This window comes from Erpetoichthys calabaricus, chromosome 8 (assembly GCF_900747795.2).
Source record: "Erpetoichthys calabaricus chromosome 8, fErpCal1.3, whole genome shotgun sequence".
Lineage (NCBI taxonomy): Eukaryota > Metazoa > Chordata > Cladistia > Polypteriformes > Polypteridae > Erpetoichthys > Erpetoichthys calabaricus.
Window position 1 is genome coordinate 6,741,461 of NC_041401.2, and position 22,106 is coordinate 6,763,566.

Sequence of the window (22,106 nt, forward strand, 5' to 3'; positions counted from 1 at the left end):
AATGTTTTGGTATCCACATGTTTATTTCCTTTATGTGCATTGGAACAACACAAAAAAACAGAGAAAAAAAAGCCAAATCTGACATCATTTCACACAAAACTCAAAAACCGGGCTGGACAAAATTATTGGCACCCTCTACTTAATATTTGGTTGCACGCCCTTTGGAAAAATAACTGAAATCAAGCACTTCCTATAACCATCAACAAGCTTGTTACACCTCTCAACTGGAATTTCCAACCAGTCTTCTTTTGCAAACTGCTCAAGGTCTCTCAGATTTGAAGGGCGCCTTCGCCCAACAGCAATTTTGAGATCTCTCCATAAGTGTTCAATCAGATTTAGATCCGGACTCATTGCTGGCCACTTCAGAACTCTCCAGCACTTTGTCTTCAACCATTTCTGTGTGCTTTTAGAGGTATGTTTGGGGTCATTGTCCTGCTGGAACACCCATGACCTCTGACGCAGACCCAGCTTTCTGACATTGGGCCCTACAGTGCGCCCCAATATCTTTTGGTAGTCTTCAGATTTCATGATGCCTTGCACACAGTCAAGGCATCCAGTGCCAGAGGCAGCAAAACATCCCCAAAACCTCTTAGAACCTCCACCATGTTTGACTGTAGGTACTGTGTTCTTTTCTTCGTAGGCCTCATTCCGTTTTCTGTAAACAGTAGAACGATGAGCTTTACCAAAAAGCTCTACCTTAGTCTCATCTGTCCACAAGACGTTCGCCCAGAAGGATTTTGGCTTCCTCAAGTACATTTTGGCAAACTCCAGTCTGGCTTTTTTATGTTTCTGTTTCAGCAGTGGGGTCCTCCTGGCTCTCCTACCATAAGGTTTCATTTCGTTCAGATGTCGACGGATAGTTCGAGCTGACACTGATGCACCCTGAGTCAGCAGAACAGCTTGAATATGTTTTGAAGTTGATTGGGGTTGTTTATCCACCATTCGGACTATCCTTCATTGCAGTCTTTTATCAATTTTTCTCTTCCGTCCACGTCCAGGAAGATTAGCTACAGTGCCATGTGTTGTGAACTTCTGGATTATGTTGCGCACAGTGGACAAAGGAACATGAAGATCTCTGGAGATGGACTTGTAGCCTTGAGATTGTTGATATTTTTCCACAATTTTTGTTCTCAAGTCCCCAGACAATTCTCTGCTCTTCTTTCTGTTCTTCATGCTTAGTGTGACACACTCAGACACACAACAGAAAGGTTGAGTCAACTTTTCTCCATTTTAACTGGCTTCAGGTGTGATTGCTGTAGTGCCAGCACCTGTTTCTTGCCACAGGTGAGTTCAAATGAGCATCATATGCTTGAAATAAAACGATTTACCCACAATTTTGAAAGGGTGCCAATAATTTTGTCCAGCCCATTTTTGGAGTTCTGTGTGACATGATGTCAGATTTGGCTTTTTTTGTGTTGTTCCAATGCACATAAAGGAAATAAACATGTGTATACAAAAACATTTGTAATTGCAACAATTTCCTGGGAGAAATGGTGCATTTTCTGGGAAAATTCCACGGGTGCCGATAATTTCGGCCATGACTGTATTTAGGTTCAGGTTACTTAAGACGGCACAATTAAAAAAGAGCTTATTCCAACCAGGGAGCTAGCGCCCCCCCTAGAGGAAAACAGGTGGCTGTAATGTCTGTTCTCAAGCAGCACGTATTCACTTTGCTTATGACGCCAGTTTATCCTGTTGAATTGTTTCCTTTATCAGCTGCCCAATAATTTCAGAAAGTACAAGAGATTTGTACCATAACTATTTTAGCAGCATACAGCAATCAAGCAAAGCATTCTAAAATCTGTCTGGTGTGACAGACTAGCCGGGACGACCCCTCAATGTGAATTCAGGGGGAGCAGCCCTGGACGGTGCAGTACCTCCCCCTGGATGCTGGATGGCCGCCCCCCTGGGTTGGAGCGGTGCCTCAGTCTCTCGCAGGGCTTCATGGGAAATAGATAGATAGATAGATAGATAGATAGATAGATAGATAGATAGATAGATAGATAGATAGATAGATAGATAGATAGATAGATAGATAGATAGATAGATAGATACTTTATTAATCCCAATGGGAAATTCACATTCTTCAGCAGCAGCATACTGATACAATAAATAAATACAATAAAATGGAGTTCTCCACAGCCCTGTTGGGGTCTGGGGTGGCAACCAGGGGAGTGCGGCAGGGGTCTCTGAGCCCACCTGGACTAATCTTCAGCCCCACCCGGGAGTGCAATTGGAAACAGGTGATCAAGCACCTGGAGCACTTCCGGATGGGTCATAAAAGGAACCAGCAACCGCCACGCAGCGGCCCGAGTCGGGTGGAAGGAGAACAAAGCTTGTGGAGGAGTGGGGGGGAAAGAGAAAAGAGTGTTTTGATGGTGCTGAGTGCTGTACTTGGGACTGTGTATTGCCTGTGGGGTTCACGGGGAAGACGTGCCCCACAGGTGAAGAAAATAAAAGTATCTTGGCTTTTTTATACGTGCCTCCCTATGTCAAGTCTGTGTCAGGTTGGGCGAAATATATGAGAGACACCGATATTAACAGCATCACTCAAGCTCGGTCGGGTCGAGGTTACTGACAGAGCTGGGAGGACTTCATTCTGCATGCACCTGTCAGTGTCCAAACAGTGATAGGCGTGTTCAGCAGGTCTGGAGCTAATTGAAAGTTTCCATTTTTCCTTTAATTACTTACAATTAATGCTATTGTGATGAATTTACTAGTAACGCTAAGAACAGACTGCTTGATCCTAATCAGTCAGACTTCAAGATGGGCAATTCCAAAGAGGTAGCTCTACTTACTGTCGTCAACCTGTTGCAGCTGGCTAGAGCTATCAACATGTCATTTGTTGTCATCCTTCTAGAACAGTGGTGGGCAAAGTCAGTCCTGGTGGGCCGCAGTGGCTGCAGGTTTTTGTTCCAACCCAGTTGCTTAATTAGAAAACATGTGCTGCCAATAATTTAATTTCATGGCTTGTTAGTGCTTTAACTCTGCCATGTCAAGTCATTTCCCTTTGTAAGGATCTCATCCAAATGATTTAAAGTCTAACACGGAGGAGTAATTCTTAGTCCTTTACTTTTTTCTCTTCACTTTCCTTCCAAGTATTTAATTAAACCAAACAGTGCAGCACGATAAATACACACAGGGTGTAAATGGAAACAAGCTAAACGGAGAACTGCCGGTTTATTTTGTCATTTGCATCTTATTGTCAATAAGGGGCGATTAAAAAACGAGAATACAGCTGTTTAAGACTAAAATAAGCAATAAGGGTTCAAAATCTTAACGAGTGAGACAACAAAAATGAAGCAGAAGTGTCACTCGAGCAATAAGTGCTTTTTATTAAGCAATTGGGTTGGAACATAAAGCCCTCTAGGAAGGACTTTGCCCACCCCTGTTCTAGATCATCAACCACCAGATCCTTCTTACCACCCTCCCTGACCTTACAATCACTGGGACTGCCCTCAGGTGATTTGCGTCCTACCTCTTGAACAGATCCTAAAATGTGCCCTAGTGAGGAGAGACACCAAGGGTGCACCAAGCAACTACCCAACGACTGGTGCTGGGTCTTCTCTTCTTCTCGCTGTACAGCTCCATATTTGTCCCCAACATCCTGTTCCTCAAGTTATTGCTATGCTGATGATACACAACTGTACCTGGCATTCCCTTCAGAGGATCACATGGTATCAGTCAGAATCTCGGCCACTTGCACTGCGCAGTTCAGGAAAGGAGCTCGTCTTACCTTTAAAGCACTGATGACTGCTGTTGGGTATGTCAGACCAGCCATGTTTGAAGTTCTTCGATACATTCTAAGCACAGGAAGAAAACATAAAAAAGGTCAGGTGATGTCATGGAAGAAGCTCTTTAGCCTATGTGCTTCTTGTACTACATGTCAGACTGTGGGAAGGAGCAGAGGGTGAGAGCCATCAGATGACCACCATCCACATGACGTGACATTCTCAGCTTTTAAAGACTCGCGACTTTTAGTCCCGCATACCCCAACTAGAAGTGCAGATTAGCTGTGCATTCTGCATTCCTGTTTGTAGTCAGAAATGTTTCTCATTATTTTGTAGAAGACCAGCCCGGCTACAGACAGACACCAAGGACACACGATGTCCAAACTCACACGTTTATTAATTCTTTTCCTTCTGCACAGCACACAGTGCACAAATTACCCATAAGCCTCAGTCCCTTTTCTTCCTCAAGTCTCCCGCCGCCTCTGCTCCTCTCCTCACAAGCTCCGTCCTCTTCCACCTGAATGGGCACCCGGAAGCACTCCGGGGGTACCTGGTTCCTGTTCTTGTAGCACTTCCTAGTGTGGCGGAAGTGCTGAAGTCCAGGGCTTAGCCAATGTCCATGCGCCCTTTGGTGGTGGCCACAGGCCCCCACAAGGTTGAACTTCCAAGCTCTGTTCCTGTGGCCCCAACACCCACCAGGACGGCTGCCTTCTCGTGTTCCAGGTTGAGGAACTGCTCCTATCCTGGTCCTTCTATCCTCCAGGCATACCGACTGGGCGTGAACCCCAGCCGTCCGCCACAATTTATAAACCGCTACTAACCCTCCTCTGTTCTGTTTCTCTTCTCGGTATGTGGATGTGGCACCTGGTGCCCACTGCTGTAATGCCGTGCTGCTGTATGGAAAAGTCATCTTGGATAAAGAAGCGTTAGAATGATCAGATGGAAAGATTCTCTCTTATCAGATTGGACAGCCAGCAGCGACTCCGATATAGAAAACCGAGGAGAGGGCAGGCGGTGAGTTGGCCGAAGTCTCAAGGACTGTGAATGCGTCTGTTGCTCTCTGTAACAATTTTAATCTCCTCTTTTGTCAACTGGCCACAGTCATCAATGAATTAATGGACAGATATTGTTGGTTTCCATTTATTTTGATCAGTTTCTACCTCGTTCCTCTGTGTGTTTTAACAAATCTGCATTTATATGTAAATTTATATATATATTTATTTGGCTGAAATGGGTTTCCTCCACAAGGTGCCTGGGCTTTCCCTTAAAGATAGGGTGAGAAGCTCAGTCATCCGGGAGGAGCTCAGAGTAGAGCCGCTGCTCCTTCGTATCGAGAGGAGTCAGATGTGGTGGCTCGGACATCTGATCAGGATGCCTCCTGGACGCCTCCCTGGTGAGGTATTCCAGGCACGTCTAACCAGGAGGAGGCCCCGGGGAAGACCCAGGACACACTGGAGGGACTATGTCTCTCGGCTGGCCTGGGAACGCCATGGGAATCCCCCGGAAGAGCTAGAAGAAGTGGCTGGGGAGAGGGAAACCTGGGCATCTCTGCTCAAGCTGCTGCCCCCACGACCTGATCTTGGATAAGCGGAAGAGGATGGATGGATGGATGCATTTATATGTGTACCGGTTCTGTCTTCTTGTATAATATGCTACCGTGGCTGTCCGTTTGTCTGTCCAGGATTTTAAATCACCTTGTAGCTCACAAACCGTTTGACCGATTGACCTGAAATTTGGTACACATATACTACGTGATGTCTACTATCTACTTTCAGGGCGATGATTGACATCCAAGGTTATTCCTCTTTTAATTTTTATTTTATTTATTGTAGAATCAAAGTTCAATGATGTGCACTATGGACACAGAGTGGTGGCACTTTGGTAACTGAAGGGTCGCACACTCCACTCAGGACACCAAGGGTGACCACCTCCACAGTCCTCAAAGTCTAATAATGCTGAAGGAGCGCTATGGACACTGAGGGGCACCGTTTATGTTAACCTAAGTCAAGTGGCATTCTGGACCTTTCAAATTAACACTCTCCAATATAATGCTATGGACACTGAGGGGCACCATTTATGTTAGCCTAAGTCAAGTGGCATTCTGGACCGTTCCGCCCCCCCCCTCCCTTAACACTCCCCAATATAATGCTATGGACACTAAGGGGCACCATTTATGTTAGCAGTCTAAGTCAACTGGCATTCTGGACCTTTCCGCCCCCCCCTTAACACTCCCCAATATAATGCTATGAACACTGAGGGGCACTGTTTATGTTAGCCTAAGTCAAGTGGCATTCTGGACCTTTCAAATTAACACTCCCCAATATAATGCTATGGACACTGAGGGGCACTGTTTATGTTAGCAGTCTAAGTCAACTGGCATTCTGGACCTTTCCGCCCCCCCCCCTTAACACTCCCCAATATAATGCTATGAACACTGAGGGGCACTGTTTATGTTAGCCTAAGTCAAGTGGCATTCTGGACCTTTCAAATTAACACTCTCCAATATAATGCTATGGACACTGAGGGGCACCATTTATGTTAGCCTAAGTCAAGTGGCATTCTGGACCTTTCTTCCCCCCCTTAACACTCCCCCATTATAATGCTATGAACACTGAGGGGCACCTTTCTTTAACTCAAGGGATGTGCATGCACCCCCTGGGCTCCACATGGGCTTGAATGCACTGGGTGGTCCCCTCCCTTGTAGATCATTTTAAAGATTTCCTGGGACATTTCATGGTATATTCTTTTGAACTTTGATTTTGAAGAACATTTTTGCCTGGCATAGGCTGAAGCTCACCACTCTGTAGTGGACACCATTCTGCCTTCTGGTGCACCTACTCTGAGAAAGCTGGTGGGCCAGTATTTCTTCACTATGTTTCATCTTCTGCTCTCAAATCAATACCAACGCGCATTCAGGTCCCCCTCGGCCCGACACCCACTTTCTACAAACTGCTCGATTTTCTCCCAACACGTTTACCACAAACGCCCACCCACCTCTGTTGCACCACCTGCCTCTTCAGCTCCCACCATCATGATGGTCTTTCCTGCATTTCCCTTGAGGCCTTTCACTTCCAATCTAGCTTTCCATTCTGGGATCTTTTCCTTCATTTTTTGATCATTGGCATACCAGAGCTCTCATGGCAAGCCTTCATACACTCCTCTACTTACCGCCTCCATTACTGACAGGAATGTGTTTCAAGAATCCTGTGCTGTCCTTGATAAACTGATGGACGCTGTAAGAAGTGATTTAAAACGCTGTGAGAACGGCAAAATCCTCCTGTCACATCCATTAAAATATACCTTAACAACAAGCCATGGATTACCAGAGATTTTAAAGAACTGAGGGCCCGAAGAAAACGGGGCATTTCAACATGGAGAATTAAGAGAACACAAAGAACCACAGAAGGAGGTGAAACCTGAAATCAAGCGGGCAAAGCTGAGAATAAACTATGAAATGACTACCTGGGTTCATTGTGGAATGGCATGAAGATGATGGCTGGCATTCCAGGTTGCCAGGCCCTGAAAAAAATTTAAATCACAAGGACAACTCACAACCCACATAGTAGTGCAAGAATCCAACCCAAATACATGATGTATACAAAGTGACACACCGAAAAGCAGGGGGCCGGGTCCCCTTCGGCAGTGTTGAGTATGAACTCGTTCAAAAGAGCGCTCATTTTTCTAAGAATGGTGAACTTAACATAACGAATTTGCAAGTGAAGAACTTGAACGTAGAGCTCGTTCAGTTTAAGGTGACATACTGGATCTGGTTTAGGTCCAGATTAAACGTTTGGCCTTACCCTGTAATGTAGATACACACGGTATACATACGGTATACATACATATATACATTCATACATATGGTATTCAAATAAGCATAAATAGTGGATTTTTACGAATATTTATTGCCACACAAATTTTTTGCCATTTATTTGTAATCGGAAAAAATAACGTCAAATCAAATCGGCGCCGTCTGTGTCCACCTGCTTGTGCTTAAGCTGCACCCCCCAATGACACGAGCATGCTTTCGCTTTTAAGAAAACGTACTTTGCGAGACCACTTTATATTTTTCTCTGTTGGACATGCAACATGTGACGCGAATTTTGACCGGCAGCGTAATGGGTTAGTTCACCTACACGCTGGTCCCACAGTCACCATTTGTGTTACACAGTTGGAAACAGAGCGGTAATTTATATGGATACTTGCATCTATTTAATTTCTTTTTTGACCGGGAGGATATTAGCATATATGGTCATACGTGTTTGTTGCTGGGGATAACTCAATAAAGTGTATTTTATATAAAAGTTTTCATAATTATTGTATTTTATTCAAGAACACTGTAATAGCCTAATATAAGGCATTCAGAATTGACAAAAGTAAACTCGTGGGTCATTTATTCTCACACCTTAAAACATAAAAAACTAGCCAACGCCCGCCGTACTATATATCGGTGTAAGAATGGGAATGGGAAACGGTGAGAAAGGAATTCAGAAATCAAGAAAAAATAAATACTTCTAGAAAGACGCAGTTGTGCATAGGTGTTTTGGTGGAGAAGACAGATAATGAGTCGAAAGATCTAACCCTAGAAAAAGCCACGTAAAACTGACTGTGGCTGAAGACTGGTATCAGGTCTGTGCTCTGGTCTTTGGGTATCCGACAGTGCATGTAGAATTTCCGGCCAAGCAGGATTACATGTGAAAGTGATAAATAAATCAGGCTTTCCGAATTTACGCACTATGGCCATGGCATCCTGATAGTTTTGTTGCATGTATCTTGGACTTCCTGGAAATGTGGACGGTAATATGAGTTCCGAGTTTTATGAATAATTCCCAGAAGGCATTTTTTTCAATTATTCAGGTAATGACTCTATATCTGTGTTTTCAGTTTTTTATCATATAATAGTAATAATAATAGAAGCTCATTACTGAAAACGGTAAATGCAAGAAGGACCCAGGATCGAACCTGCAACCTCTTGAGTACGAGGCTGCAGTTCTTACCGCTACACCAGCCAAACAGACATGTCATACTTTGTGTCGATTGATATTTGGGCTTCGGTTTTTACACACTGACAGCAACATGTACATTGAATAATTCTTGAATAATTCTAATCTATCTATTATACAGTGCCTTTCCTATCTATCTATCTATCTATCTATCTATCTATCTATCTATCTATCTATCTATCTATCTATCTATCTATCTATTATATAGTGCCTTTTCTATCTATCTATCTATCTGTTATATAGTGCCTTTCACATCTATCTATCTATCTATCTATCTATCTATCTATCTATCTATCTATCTATCTATCTATCTATCTATCTATCTATCTATCTATCTATCTATCTATCTATCTATCTATCTATCTACACAGATTGTTGTAGAAACGGAACACACATGAAATGTATCTATTCCAAATAATGATATATTATTTATCCTATACAATTCCAGAGACCTAATATAGAAAAATGTATTCTTAAAATCTCTACGTATTAGAAAAGTATTATGAGGATGAATAATTACTTGTGTGATCAGAATTGTAATAAATGTAAGAGTTGCTTTTAGTTGTTTGCTCAATCCTTTTGGAAGTGAGTCTGTACATCATACAATAAATCTTGGTTCTGCTGCCTGTCCTGAGACTCCGAGTGCTTTCTTTGGGGCAGAGGGTGCCCCTGCCATGTCTGCCTACTTCAACACTAACTCCCACATAAAGAGACTTCCGCTCTGAGAATTGTGCGTCTGACTTCAGCTGCCTTGGTGGAGGATGGGATAGCAGGCTGCTTGTGCCAATAGAGTCCAGCTACAGTCAGGATAGTTTTAGTTCTCGGCCAGATTCAGTGACCTGAGACATTCTTTTGACTCCACCCACTTTCCACGCTCCCACCCCCGTGTTAGTGGTACACTTTTGTTCTAAATGTACTATTATAGTAATGGTGGCAAACTGAACGTGTGTAAAAAAAAATATCTCTCTATTATATAAAAAAAATCTTGGGTCAAGACGTGATTTTCTCGGAGAGACTTTAACGTCCTGCGAGACAAGGAGGACAGCTACTGTACAGTCTTTTAAATGATCGACGCGCAGCGTGACATGCAGATCATGAAGCAGGACACAAGCAGCAGCAGCAGCTGCAAGCCAGCTGATCGAGCATAGAGGAGGTAAAAATAAATGTATTTGTTTCCCATTGTATCACCGTTTAAGAGGGGGTTTTGGAGGAACGACTACATCTCCTTAGCGTGCGTTCAGCTCCCCTCTTCACAACGCGAGAGGAAGAGACGCGAAGTGGCTGGTGCGTAGCGTGCCCTGGGTCTGGGCGGGAAGGGGGTGGGCAAAGCCCCCTAGTTTATTATAAACTGTCATGCTAATGTACTAAACGTCTCTTCGTATTTGCTGCGAGGCCATGAGCCATCATCCCCAATGGGTACGCAAATCCGCTTGGCTAACAGAAAAGGTCTTAGCTGGGCGACTCAAACGACTACTTTATACCTCTTCGTGCTTCTGAGGGCGAGTGCGTCATTCCTCTGGAGCATAAACTCCAACACAATTAAAGCATCATCAATATAAATATTGAAATTTTGTACATCAGTAATAATAAAGTATTAATGATATAACACAGAGAGGACTCTAAAGAGCTCCTAAACATCTGTCGCATAGTATTGCATATTTTGACTGTTAACACAAATTATATGATTTATTCGATTCAGAGTCTATAAGAATATGTTGTGTTAGTCGTAGCTGAGTGCCGCATATCATTTATTCTTCATCGTCTTCTTCCTTAGCATTTCCCATTTTTTTATGGGGTCAACCTTACCCGTGTAGATCTTTAGCCACAGAGCCACTACTCCATTGAGTGCCATATAGCTAACGTATAAAAAGTGCAGTCTCATGAATGAGACATGGCAAAACGCAGATATAAAACGTATACTATAAGATACAAAATGTTCAGATTTTTTATTCAATTTGTTTCTAATATCTGCGGTGGGTTGGCACCCTGCCCGGGATTGGTTCCTGCCTTGTGCCCTGTGTTGGCTGGGATTGGCTCCAGCAGACCCCCGTGACCCTGTGTTTGGATTCAGCGGGTTGGAAAATGGATGGATGGATGTTTCTAATATATGACACCAAAACAACTGCTTGGGATGCAGAACTGAGAGACTTCGATAGTTTAGAAGTTTAATAAATGCTGAATCCACATTTGAGTGCAGGAACTAAAGGGAATTGAAATCGTCATGTGGGGCGTGGGGTGGCACGGTGGGTAGCGCTGTTGCCTCGCAGTTAGGAGACCCGGATTTGCTTCCCGGGTCCTCCCTGCGTGGAATTTGCATGTTCTCCCCGTATCTGCGTGGGTTTCCTCCGGGTACTCCGGTTTCCTCCCACAGTTCAAAGACATGCAGGTTAGGTGCATTGGCGATTCTAAATTGTCCCTAGCGTGTGCTTGCTGTGTGTGTGTGCCCTGTGGTGGGCTGGTGTCCTGCCCAGGGTTTGTTCCTGCTTTGCGCCCTGTGTTGGCTGGGATTGACTCCAGCATACCCCTGTGACCCTGTAGTTCGGATATAGCTGGTTGGATAATGGATGGATGGATGAGGGGTGTGTAATATGGGCGTCAGTTCACCAGCGAAACAGGGGAGGGGCTCCAGAAAGGGGCGTCAATTTATAGACCTCATAGAGTCTGAAGTGCTTAGGTTTTTGTCCGAAGCCTAAAACTTTCCTGACTGCAGTCTGCTTGTGCTGACTGACATATTTGCAAAACAAAGACGCTGTTGAGGAGATGCGATGGAATTTAAGGTGGCCCAGCATTACGAATATTTTCGTAGGCTTCAGGGATTCTAGTGGTAAGTTTAGCAGTCTTCTGACCATTTCATTTTAGATTTTGGCTACAGCTTTGATTTTTTTGTACCTGAGACTTGTGTTTGGAGTAGCTATGGTGTGGGTTTAGGGTGAGGGTCTCTCCCTAATGCCCAGAAAGAAACTTAAAATATCTGTGCACAAACTTGATCAAAAATGATAAACTGACAAAGAATAATAAGGATCAAAAACTTGTGGGGTTATTCATGAGTTGAGACCCCTTGCTACTTTGAAAGTAAATTAAGAAAAAGCTGACCTCCTTGATGGACTCACCCATACCAGGCATCATTTATAAGATTGGTGTACCTACAGCAAGTACTATAAAGGAGTAGCAATGACGTAGAAAAGGATGGTATTTCCAGGATAGTGTTGTGTATTAGTTTAAATGTATGCATATTTCATGTTTTATTGCTGTTTTTGTTAATTTTGAGTTACTATTTTCCATATTTTTATGAATATTTCTGTTAGCTTCACTTATCACTTGTGATTTGTGTTCTGTTCCTTTAAACTTTCCGCCATTCCCTATGTTTTGTGGGTGGAGCACCAGGAGGTGGAGCCACTCCGATGTCACAGCTATTGGCTCCTCCCCCTGGGTATTTACTTGCAGTCAGAAGTGACAGCCAGCAGTCAAGTACTGATGTTGGGTGAATTTCCCCTTGGGATTAATAAAGTACCTATCTATCTATCATTTGAAAGTATAGTATTGTTTGTGTGGATTTACATGCTTTTGACTTATATTTCTGCTCTGTTCTTGGATTGTGTTTTGGGACTTATTTACTTGGGACTGATTTTTACACAAATCCATTATGCTCTTTTGAGCATTCTTGTTCTATTTTTCCATTTTGTATTGTATTGTATTGTATTTGCTGTTCAGCGCTCTGTGACCTTTTGTCTGTGAAAGGCACTATATATAAATAAATAAACTAAAACTAAACTAACTAAAACTATTTTGATAAATCTTCCTATTTTATAAAGATTCTTTGGTTGCCTTTTTTGTGCATATGCTGGGGGTTTACAGTCATCCATCTCCTTTTGAGGCTTTTGATATATTATTTGAAACATTTTCCTTATATTTTGAACTTTTGAGCCAGCGTCCCATTTTTGTGGCCTGCTATACCAGAAGCCAACAGTTAGCAGATGGAGTAAGCTGGATTGTGCTGGGCCTCTTCAAGGAAGGCTGTTGTAGGTACTAGTGGCTTCTTACCTTTCTACGAAAATGCCAGCCTGAACAGCGTGCACAATGCTCCGAAACCTTGGCTTCTCCTCCGGCCTTCTCCTCAAGACTCCCATCTTTTTAGTAAATGTGGACGCCAGCCATTCCCTCACTTCAGATGGGACAGAATCGGACTGGATGTCACTAAGTTCGTCTTCAGTGTCCAGCAGCCGCCTGAAAAACAAACACAGACAAACAAAAGTAAGTGGAGAATTGTGTGTCGGCTCAGAAATCTTAACCGATGCTGCATTACCCTTAAGACTCCATTATGTGGGATTGTCCTGGTGTGGAAAATCCTTAAGTTTTTGAACTGCAGACTGCTTATATTAAGTTTTAATTATTTTGCTCCAACAAACCAGGATGGACTGAATGTACAATACTTTAATTACAGGTATTGCAAGCATCCTTTGTGTTGTATCATTAATTCATTTTCATTTTTTCCAGTCGGTTTCTTTTCCAATTGGTTTATGACCTGGGAATGGGAAAGGAGCAGAGATGCCACAACACTGGTTTTAATTAACTTATAACCTGAAAATGGATGGACGCAATAGGGCTAGGAATTACAGAATAAAGTTCGGATTCAACGGGAAAATGGATGGATGGATGAATTTCGAGCCTTAGAAAGGAAGAAGTGTGGAGGAAGTTAAAATATCAGACACTCTGATCAGAGTCATTTGTCATCAGGACGAGACAGACAATCAAGTGTGTGCAATGTTGCATGTCCAAAACCCCACGCGTGCATATTAACATAAATATGGCTCATCCGAGGGACCAAAAAGATGACAGAAGGGCGACAGAGGAAGCAACGTCAGAGATCAAGAGATGTGAGACCATTTGATTTGGACACCAGAAAATATAATCTCTGAATCACAAACGATTGCTAAACCAAAAGCCATCCAGGACCACATCCACCCCTTGAGACTCCCGATTTCCAGTGAGCTTTTCTAAGACTGTTTATATCCAGACTTTCCAATCTGATTTATTTTCTATTATATTTTCTTCTATTTGGTATTGTTATAAGTTAATAAATACCATGCTGCTTTTCTATTTTATATACTTTGTCTTTAATCTAAAGTGATTGAAGTCATAAAAGGGCACCAAGTGGGGTTAGATTGCTGCTTTCTTCAGTGTTATTGAGGTCACTCCTCAATAGTTAGAACAACTGCAGTAAAAGTAAGACATTGTTTGGTTAGTATGTGACGTACAGAATATTCAAAAGAGTTGAGCTTTTCTGTGTGTCATGGAGACACCTGTATGTTGGTCAGCACTGGTGCTATTGAGTCCATATGTAGATAATCCTAGTGCAGAATATTGTGGAGTGACTGGCAAATGGCACTGATCAAGACATTGTCAGGGTAGGATGTCTACAGTATGAGTGTTTGTTAATCTTTAAGGGCGGGAGTAGATGAAGCTTCACAAACCTTGTCATCTACAATGGAGAGAGATGTTGTGGAAAGAGTGAGCAGCTTTACAATTCTTAGAGGGGCTGTCACTGAATGACAGACTAAATGACGCATATGGTCAGCAGATGAGAAGACAGATTAGACAGTGTCACACACGTGTGATTGGGAGGCAGCTAGAGGGCCTGAATAACAGTAGTACCACAGCAGACCAGGGGGTGGTGAGCTGCACTGACTTTCTCTCTCAATTCTCTGCAGACCATCCACTGGAAATCCAGGTAGGTTCCGGTGCCATTGATAATGTCACTTCCGGTACCGGGGCCATTGATGATGTCACTTCTGGTCCAGAAGACATCACTTCCGGTTCATGTGCTACGGATGATGTCACTTCTGGCCCCCAATGACAGCACTTCCGGTTCTGATGACGTCACGTCTTGTCCCAGCCTTTAAAGTTGCCATATTTTATTACCACGCTTATTTTAACTTCACCTGTTTGTTGTCTGGTACAAATCTTGTAATCGATATTTAACCCACTTCCTATTGCCCAAATGACTTGAAATTTTGCACACTTACTCACTTCCGACGACAATACATGAATCAATAATCAGTTTCACTAACTGATCAATTAGTCCATGTTAATTAAGAAATGAAATTTTCATATGAAGAATAGTTCAAGATTTCACCAATAGATGGCGCTAGTAACGGACAGAAATATTAAAGGAAGTGTTAAAATATCGATTACACAGTTATACTAAAACAAACCCAAGACTAAAAAGTTGAAAATAATATATTGTGGCGGACGGCCAGGTCCCATGCCTGGCTGGGACACCCCTTTGATGTGTATTCAGAGGAAGCAGCCCTGGACGGTGCAGTACCTCCCCACAGACGCTGGATGGCCGCCCCCCTGTGTTGGAGCGGTGCCTCAGTCTCTCGCAGGGCTTCATGGGAGATGGAGTTCTCCACAGTCCTGTTGGGGTCTGGGCTGGCTGGCAGGGGGTACGGCATGGGTCCCTGAGCCCAGCTGGACGACTCTTCAGCCCCACCCGGGAATGCAACCGGAAACAGGTGATCAAGCACCCGGAGCACTTCCGGGTGGGCCATAAAAGGAGCCAGCAACCACCACTCATCGACCAGAGTCGGATGGATGGAGGACAAAGCTGTGGAGGAGTGGTGGTGAAAGAAAGAGGAGTGTTGTGACTTTAGTGTTTACTGCTCGGGACTGTGTTGTGGCTGGGGGGTTCACGGGGAAGACGTGCCCTCCAGCTGAAGAAAAATAAAAGTCTTTTTATTTAATACGTACCTCCCATGTCAAGTCTGTGCTGGGTCAGGCGCAATATAGCGCCTTTCTTACAATATATATAAAAAATACTTTTTAAAAACCACGCTTATATTAAGTTAAAACGTGTACTAAAAAGTAAAAAATAAGTCTCTTATACATCACTCGTAAAATAAAAGCGTGGGTGCTTTTCATCAATCAACGTTCAAAAAACACTACTTAAAATTTTAGCAAAAGCGCCCACACTTTTATTTTACGAGTGACGTTTGGAGAGATTTATTTTTTACTTTTTAGTACACTTTTTAACTTAATGTAAGCGTGATTTTTAAAAAGTATTTATATACATATATATATTTACCCTCTCAGTTCAGTTCTGTTTTGGACTCAAAACTGTGAACATCTCTTCAAAATTACCCAATTGCAACCAGGGCACAATATACGGTTGGCTGCCCCAAACCTTTTCAATGTCTTCAGATTGTTACTGTGACAGTGGCATAGTCGGCAGGATCTCAGAAACCCAGAAGAAAGAGGGCCAGGACCTGAAAATGTATCGGGTGGGAGACTACCGGGCCCTGTGGGATTTCCTGTAGATGGTCTGCAGAGGATTGAGAGATAAAGTCAGTGCAGCTCGCCACCCCCTGGTCTGGTGTGGTACTACTATTATTCTGGCCCTCTAGCTGCCTCACAATTCCACGTGTGTGACAACAGATATAGTGGATTCACTTTCTGTGCACTTTATCGTGTTGTGAATTTACTTCTAAATGGACACATTTGCCATTTTTGCCCATCAATCTACCATTGATAATCCATAATTACAAAGGAAAAGCACATTTCAGAAAGGATTACAAATTTATTAACCATCAAAAACTGAAATTTCCATTAGTTCAGTGCTTTGTAGAAACCCCCATTGGCAGCAATTCCAGCTTTGAGTCTTCTTGGGGAAGTGTCTGCCAGCTTTGTACACCTGAATGCTTGCACACTTCCTCGCGGATCTTGTCACACACCGTGAAATTGGATGGGAAGTGTCTCAAAAATGCCATCTTCAGGTCTCTCCACACCTCTCCCATGGGGTTTACATCTGTGTTTTGGTTGGGCCACTCAAGGACAGTCACAGACTTGTCTCAGAGTCGCTCTTGTCATGGTTCTGCTTGTAACTAAAGATTTTAAGTGTGCCACTGTGAACTGTGAGTTTAACTGTACCTTACATTATTTCACCTTAAGACCGGTAACTGAGGCCATGAATAGACACAGCTGAGGCATTTAAGCAACGTAAGCGAGTTGACAGGAAGAGGGCGAAACAGAGAAAAGCTAAGGAGAGACAAATGTCTGCTCAGGAAGGCTATTAAAAGGGTGCTGGCGTGCCCCTTGTTTGGTGATGGTCAGCTTATGGTCAGCAGTTACTGTGTGTGCTCTGTGTCAGCAAAGAATGAACCCCATGTTTGCCAACCATAAGTTCTTATTTTAGAACAAAAGAATGTGAAAAACAGCACATAAGCCCTGGCCAAAGCGTAAGGTTTGTGACAGAACCACTAGGAGGTGTGCCAGCCACCCAACCCGACACAGACAGATGCAGGAGGCACACTTATAAAAACACAAATGTAGCTGCAGGAGTGTAAGGCGAGTTCTAGCACAGGTAAAATGCGTGCCGAAAGAAATTTCTCAGTCCAAAAAGTTTGTTTTAAAATATTTAGTGAAAATTCAAAGCAAATAATCCACTCAAGAATAAAGAAAAAAGGTTATTACACACGTAGAATAAAAGGCAAAAAATTAGAAAAAATACTATCTTCTCTAAATGTAGCTTTTCTTGTAAAACTTTAGTTGTTTCTATACTTAAAGATTCTTTACTTCTTCTTCAGTGCGCTCTAAACATACGGCGCAGCACATACAATTAAGTACTTTGTTTTTCATGTTACTTGGCACACAAAACACACAAGGCACGGTTCAGAACCATGTGCCCTTTACGCCTTACATATGGCAAGGCTGATCACTAACTGAGAATAATGTTTAGTTAGAGAGGCTAGAGAAAAGCCAAGCAAAATGACACCTTTTATTGGCTAACTAGAAAGATTACAATATGCAAGCTTTCGAGGCAACTCAGGCCCCTTCTTCGGCTAGAAATAGTTAGAATATACCAATTCAATTCAACACTTGAGGGTTACAGGAACCTCCCATAAATGATGCGCTAATATTTAGGAAAACATTTAAAGAACTTAAATAACTAGCAAATGGCTTAGAACGAATGCTTGTCTTTTCTTCACTTGTGGGAAACGGGGAAGGCGTTTCCCACAGGCACAACACAGTCCCAATGCAAAGAACACCGCACAATACTTTCCTTCTCTTTTTTCTTTCTCCTCCACTCCTCCTGGCAAGCTTTGTCTCCGTCCTCCCGACTCTGTCCGCTGGCCCCTTATATAAGGTACCTAGAAGTACTTCAGGTGCTCGTTGCCCCACTTCCGGGAGCACTTCCGGGTGTGGCTGAAGAACCACCCATATGGGCTCAGGAACAGTTACAATGCTCCCTGGAGGCGCCTTTGGTTCCCAACAGGGCTGTAGATAACTCCATCTCCCATGAAGCCCTGCGGGAGTCCGAGGCACCACTGCAACCCACAGGGCTGCCATCTAGGGTCCCGGGGGAGGTAACGCCCTGACCAGGTTTTCTTCCCCGATCCTTCTCTGGCAGAGGCGTCCCGGCTAGGCAAGGGCCCCGGCCATCCATGACAGGTCCCTCTATGGATAAATGAAGACTGCTGCCCGCACCAAGAACCTTACCTCCAGAACTCTCATTGTGGTCAGAAGCCACTGCCAGGAACCCCATTATTGCACTGTGCTTTGCCAGGAACTTCCTTCAACACGTTATTTATTTGAGTGTAAGCCGATGTTAAAAGAAGCAGAGTGCATCCTATATTTAGTGTTGATTTTTATTCTTTATTCATTCAGGATTTCCCACCGTGTCATGGAGGAAATAGACTGTATATCTATCTATCCATCTATATACGTACAGCATATCGAATTTATCCTATAAACCATAAAACACCACAGCTCACATCCTCTTTAATAAAATCCCTGTGTGCGTCCAGGTGTCCGTGTGTGGGTGTCTTCTGGTGAAGTGCGCATGCGCGGGGTACGGTGCGATGCGTGATATTACTGTCAGAGAAAGTTACAGGCGTTTTACGGAAATACAAACCAGTATTACTGCGAGAGGAAATTAAAGGTACACAATACAGTGACTCATATTACAGCCACATACAAGCCAGTATTACTGTCAGAGGAGATTAAAGGCATATTACCGACAGAGAAAATTAAAGGTATATTACGGACGTACAAGCCAGCGGACGTACAAGACAGTATTACTGTCACAGAAAATTAAAGACACACAATACACGGTGGCAGCCCACGAAGAACGGTCAGCTCAGCAAGTGAACATCAACAAAAGAAAGGCTGAAAGAAAGAAAAATGCTTCAAAGGCCGCCTGACGCGTCACACAAGACAGAGAGGGCAGGACCTATAAAATATCGCGCGGCCGATCCAATCGGATTTTGGTAAATGAGGTAAGACCTAAAACATAACGCACGAAAAATCCAATCGGGTACTGAGACACGGAGACCAGCTTCCTCAAAGAGGTGGGATTAGTGTTTGTTGTGCAAGTGTTCACTCTGAGGATGTCAGATATGCGATTAACAAACTTGGCACGGTAAAGTGTAAAGTGTTTTCCTAAATATACTAATCTTCATGATATTACAATAGGATGACTTTTAAAAGTAGATTTATTTTTGCGCACATAATATCCGTTGCTGGGGATACGCCATACATACAATAATCAGCTGCACGCCAGCACAGATTAAAATACTTGCAGGAGAGACGTATTATTACTGTGAGAGAAAATTAAAGGCACACAATAAAGTGACGCATATTATAGCCACATACAAGTCAGTATTACTGTAACAGAAAATAGACGGTCCTTTGACATTTAATATAGACTGTTCCTACTAATGTTTATGTACTACTATTCTAGTGCCCGTTATTGTAATGGGGTTAATGTCTATTCATTAAATAAAAACTCAGGATTACACTCTGACACATACACTTACTGTCAGCAGGCTGCTTCCTTCTTTTAAAGCAGGGGTACCCAACCCCAGGGGGTGCAATACGACATTTCAGGGTCTGCGACAAAGAGGAAGGCAGTAAAAATTGAGTGAGGTGGGTTGTTCGACTTTATCGTGGTGCAATCGGTGTGCTGCCGTCATCTGTAGGTCATTTATCAGTCAGTGCTCCTGTTCTATGATATGGAAAGAACCAAATAATAATAAATCTTTGCATTTATGTAGCGCTTTTCTCACTACTCAAAGCGCTCAGCAATTGCAGGTTAAGGGCCTTGCTCAAGGGCCCAACAGAGCAGAGTCCCTATTGGTATTTACAGGATTCGAACCGTCAACCTTCTGATTGCCAGTGCAGATCCCTCAATTCAGAGCCACCACTTCAGCATTGTGCGCACAATTGACACCTATGAATGAGCCACGGAAATGTGCGGCCCTGAGTGTTTCTTACTGTAGGCTGAGCATTTGTAAAGGCGGATAACCGTTTTTTTTTTTTGAAGAGAATGGATTTTGGACCTGTGGTATAGCAGGTCCACAGCTCTCTCAGCAAAGGCCAGTTTTTAAATGAATAATCACCGCGCTCACGGCTTAGAGAGGGGGCGTGGTAGTGGTGGCTAAAGCGGGTCTCAGGACGTTCTGCGGTGTGGGTGTTTCTCACCTAAGTGCACAGGTGAGAGACTGCCCACATCCGTGATTGTTCCTGGGGCTGCTAATGTACTGCAGCTGCTATGTAATCTCGGCATATATAGAAGCGCGAGTTGGCTAGATGGGGAGATGAAAAAATGGAAAAAGAACAAGAAAGGAAAGAATAGAAAGATGGAGGTTGCTGGAGAGCGAGGAGCAGGAGAGAAGAGAGAGAGAGAGAGAGAGAGACAGTGCGGGTGAGTGAGCGAGTGAATGCTCGCAGGCAGCTGTATGGGAAGCCTGGGTGTTAGGCCAACACCCGGGAGTTGTAATAATGGTCGCTCCCACTGAGTAAGCATGTAGCGGGAGTGACCATTGAAGGAGAGAGACTGTCCGTGTAAGGCCGGGATAGCAGCGGGAGTCTTGGAGAAGTTCTTGTCGTTAGCGTCCTGGTTGGCAACGACTCCAAGTCTCAGGCCTGGGATGAGAGCGCGACCGAAGCCAGGATCGGGAGGCCTCCAGTCCTGTGAAAGAGAAAGAAGGACAGCTGCAGAGAGAGAGACAGAGAGAGTCTCGCCTGCTGCAGGGCCCTAACGGGAGAAGCAGGTGAGACGCTAATGTAAAAGAAGCACCGGGCTTAATTGTTTTAAACGACTGCTTCCAGCAACATTTTAACTTCAGTTTTAAAGGATTGTCTTTCTATTGTTTTATCTTTAATAGATTATTTATTGGTTTGACTGCACTATTTATTTGAACACTTTTGATTTTGCTGATTTTAATAAAAGCACCTTTGCACAGTTTCATCATCCCCTTGCTGTGTTGTTGCCTCACTATCTAGCTCATCTTGGTAACATTATCGACGGTGTAGGATTCAAGGGCTCCCTAACAGCAGATGGGAGCATGGAGCAGAACCCACATTGTCACAGGACCTTGCAATGATCTGTAGAGAAGGGCCAAGTCTAGGGTTTCTGTGTAAGCCCTGATTGTGAAACATCACGAGTTCAAGTTTTGATTGACATTTTTGCCAGGGTTTGGGGACAAGGGGGACTCAATTGGATGTAACACCTGATTCTTACACTCAGCCCATTTCTCCGGCTGGTGGTTCTGGCAGTAACACGGCGATTTTTAACTGTGTAGCACATCTGTTTTTGAGAAATTTTCATCTTCAAACGTGACTTTTGTAGGGGGTGAAAACATAAATCAAACATTGTCTAAGGGTGTGGGGCATAAAAAAGGTTGGGAAAGAGATTGTACAGACAATTATCATGAAAGACCAGGGGCCTCATGTATAACGCCGTGCATAGAACTCACACTATAACATGGCGTAAGCACAAAATCGGGAATGTGCGTACGCACAGAAAAATCCAGATGCAGGAATCTGTGCGTACACAAACTTTCACGTTCTTCCACTACATAAATCCCGATCAGCGTGAAAAGTAACGCACGTGCATGTGCCTTCTCCTCCCAGAATTATGCCTCTTTGAATATGCAAATCGATATAAACAGCCTTCTGTGAAAAGACAATGGGAAAAGCACGGGGGAAAATATAAGAATTTCAGCGAATACCAAGTGGAGGCAAAGGAAAAACGTACTATTTGTTGGTTTAAACAGTGGTATAATCAAAAAAAGGAAGTTGATCGAGTGACAGAGTGTCGGAGAAACTCGAAAGCTCAAGTTCACAAAGTCACACAGTGTCCGAAATAAAAAAGAAGTTGTCACATATCAAAGTCGGTGTGAAAAAAAGCTTATTAGGCTATAGGGAAAAAAAAAGGCACACAGTGGGGAAAAAAGCACGAAATGTCAACTTTAATCTCGAAATTTCCACTTTAATCACGTAGTTTATTTTGTCATTAAAGTAGAACATCATAAACTTCATCTTAAAATCGTTTATTTTACTAGTTTCTCAAGTAGCATCTTTGTTCTGTATT

At 43.3% G+C, this 22,106-nt stretch overlaps 1 protein-coding gene across 4 annotated transcripts in view; it reads right to left on the reverse strand.

The window, feature by feature from the left end:
- pde1a (phosphodiesterase 1A, calmodulin-dependent) overlaps positions 1–22,106 on the reverse strand; it is a 517,554-nt gene that overhangs the window by 84,877 nt on the left and 410,571 nt on the right. For all 4 annotated transcript variants that reach the window (XM_051930634.1, XM_051930635.1, XM_051930636.1 and 1 more), the window contains 2 exons: positions 12,776–12,958; positions 3,737–3,803 (listed from right to left, as the gene is read on the reverse strand). In XM_051930634.1, the coding sequence (XP_051786594.1) occupies positions 3,737–3,803; positions 12,776–12,958 (250 nt within the window). The remainder of the gene's footprint in view (positions 1–3,736; positions 3,804–12,775; positions 12,959–22,106) is intronic.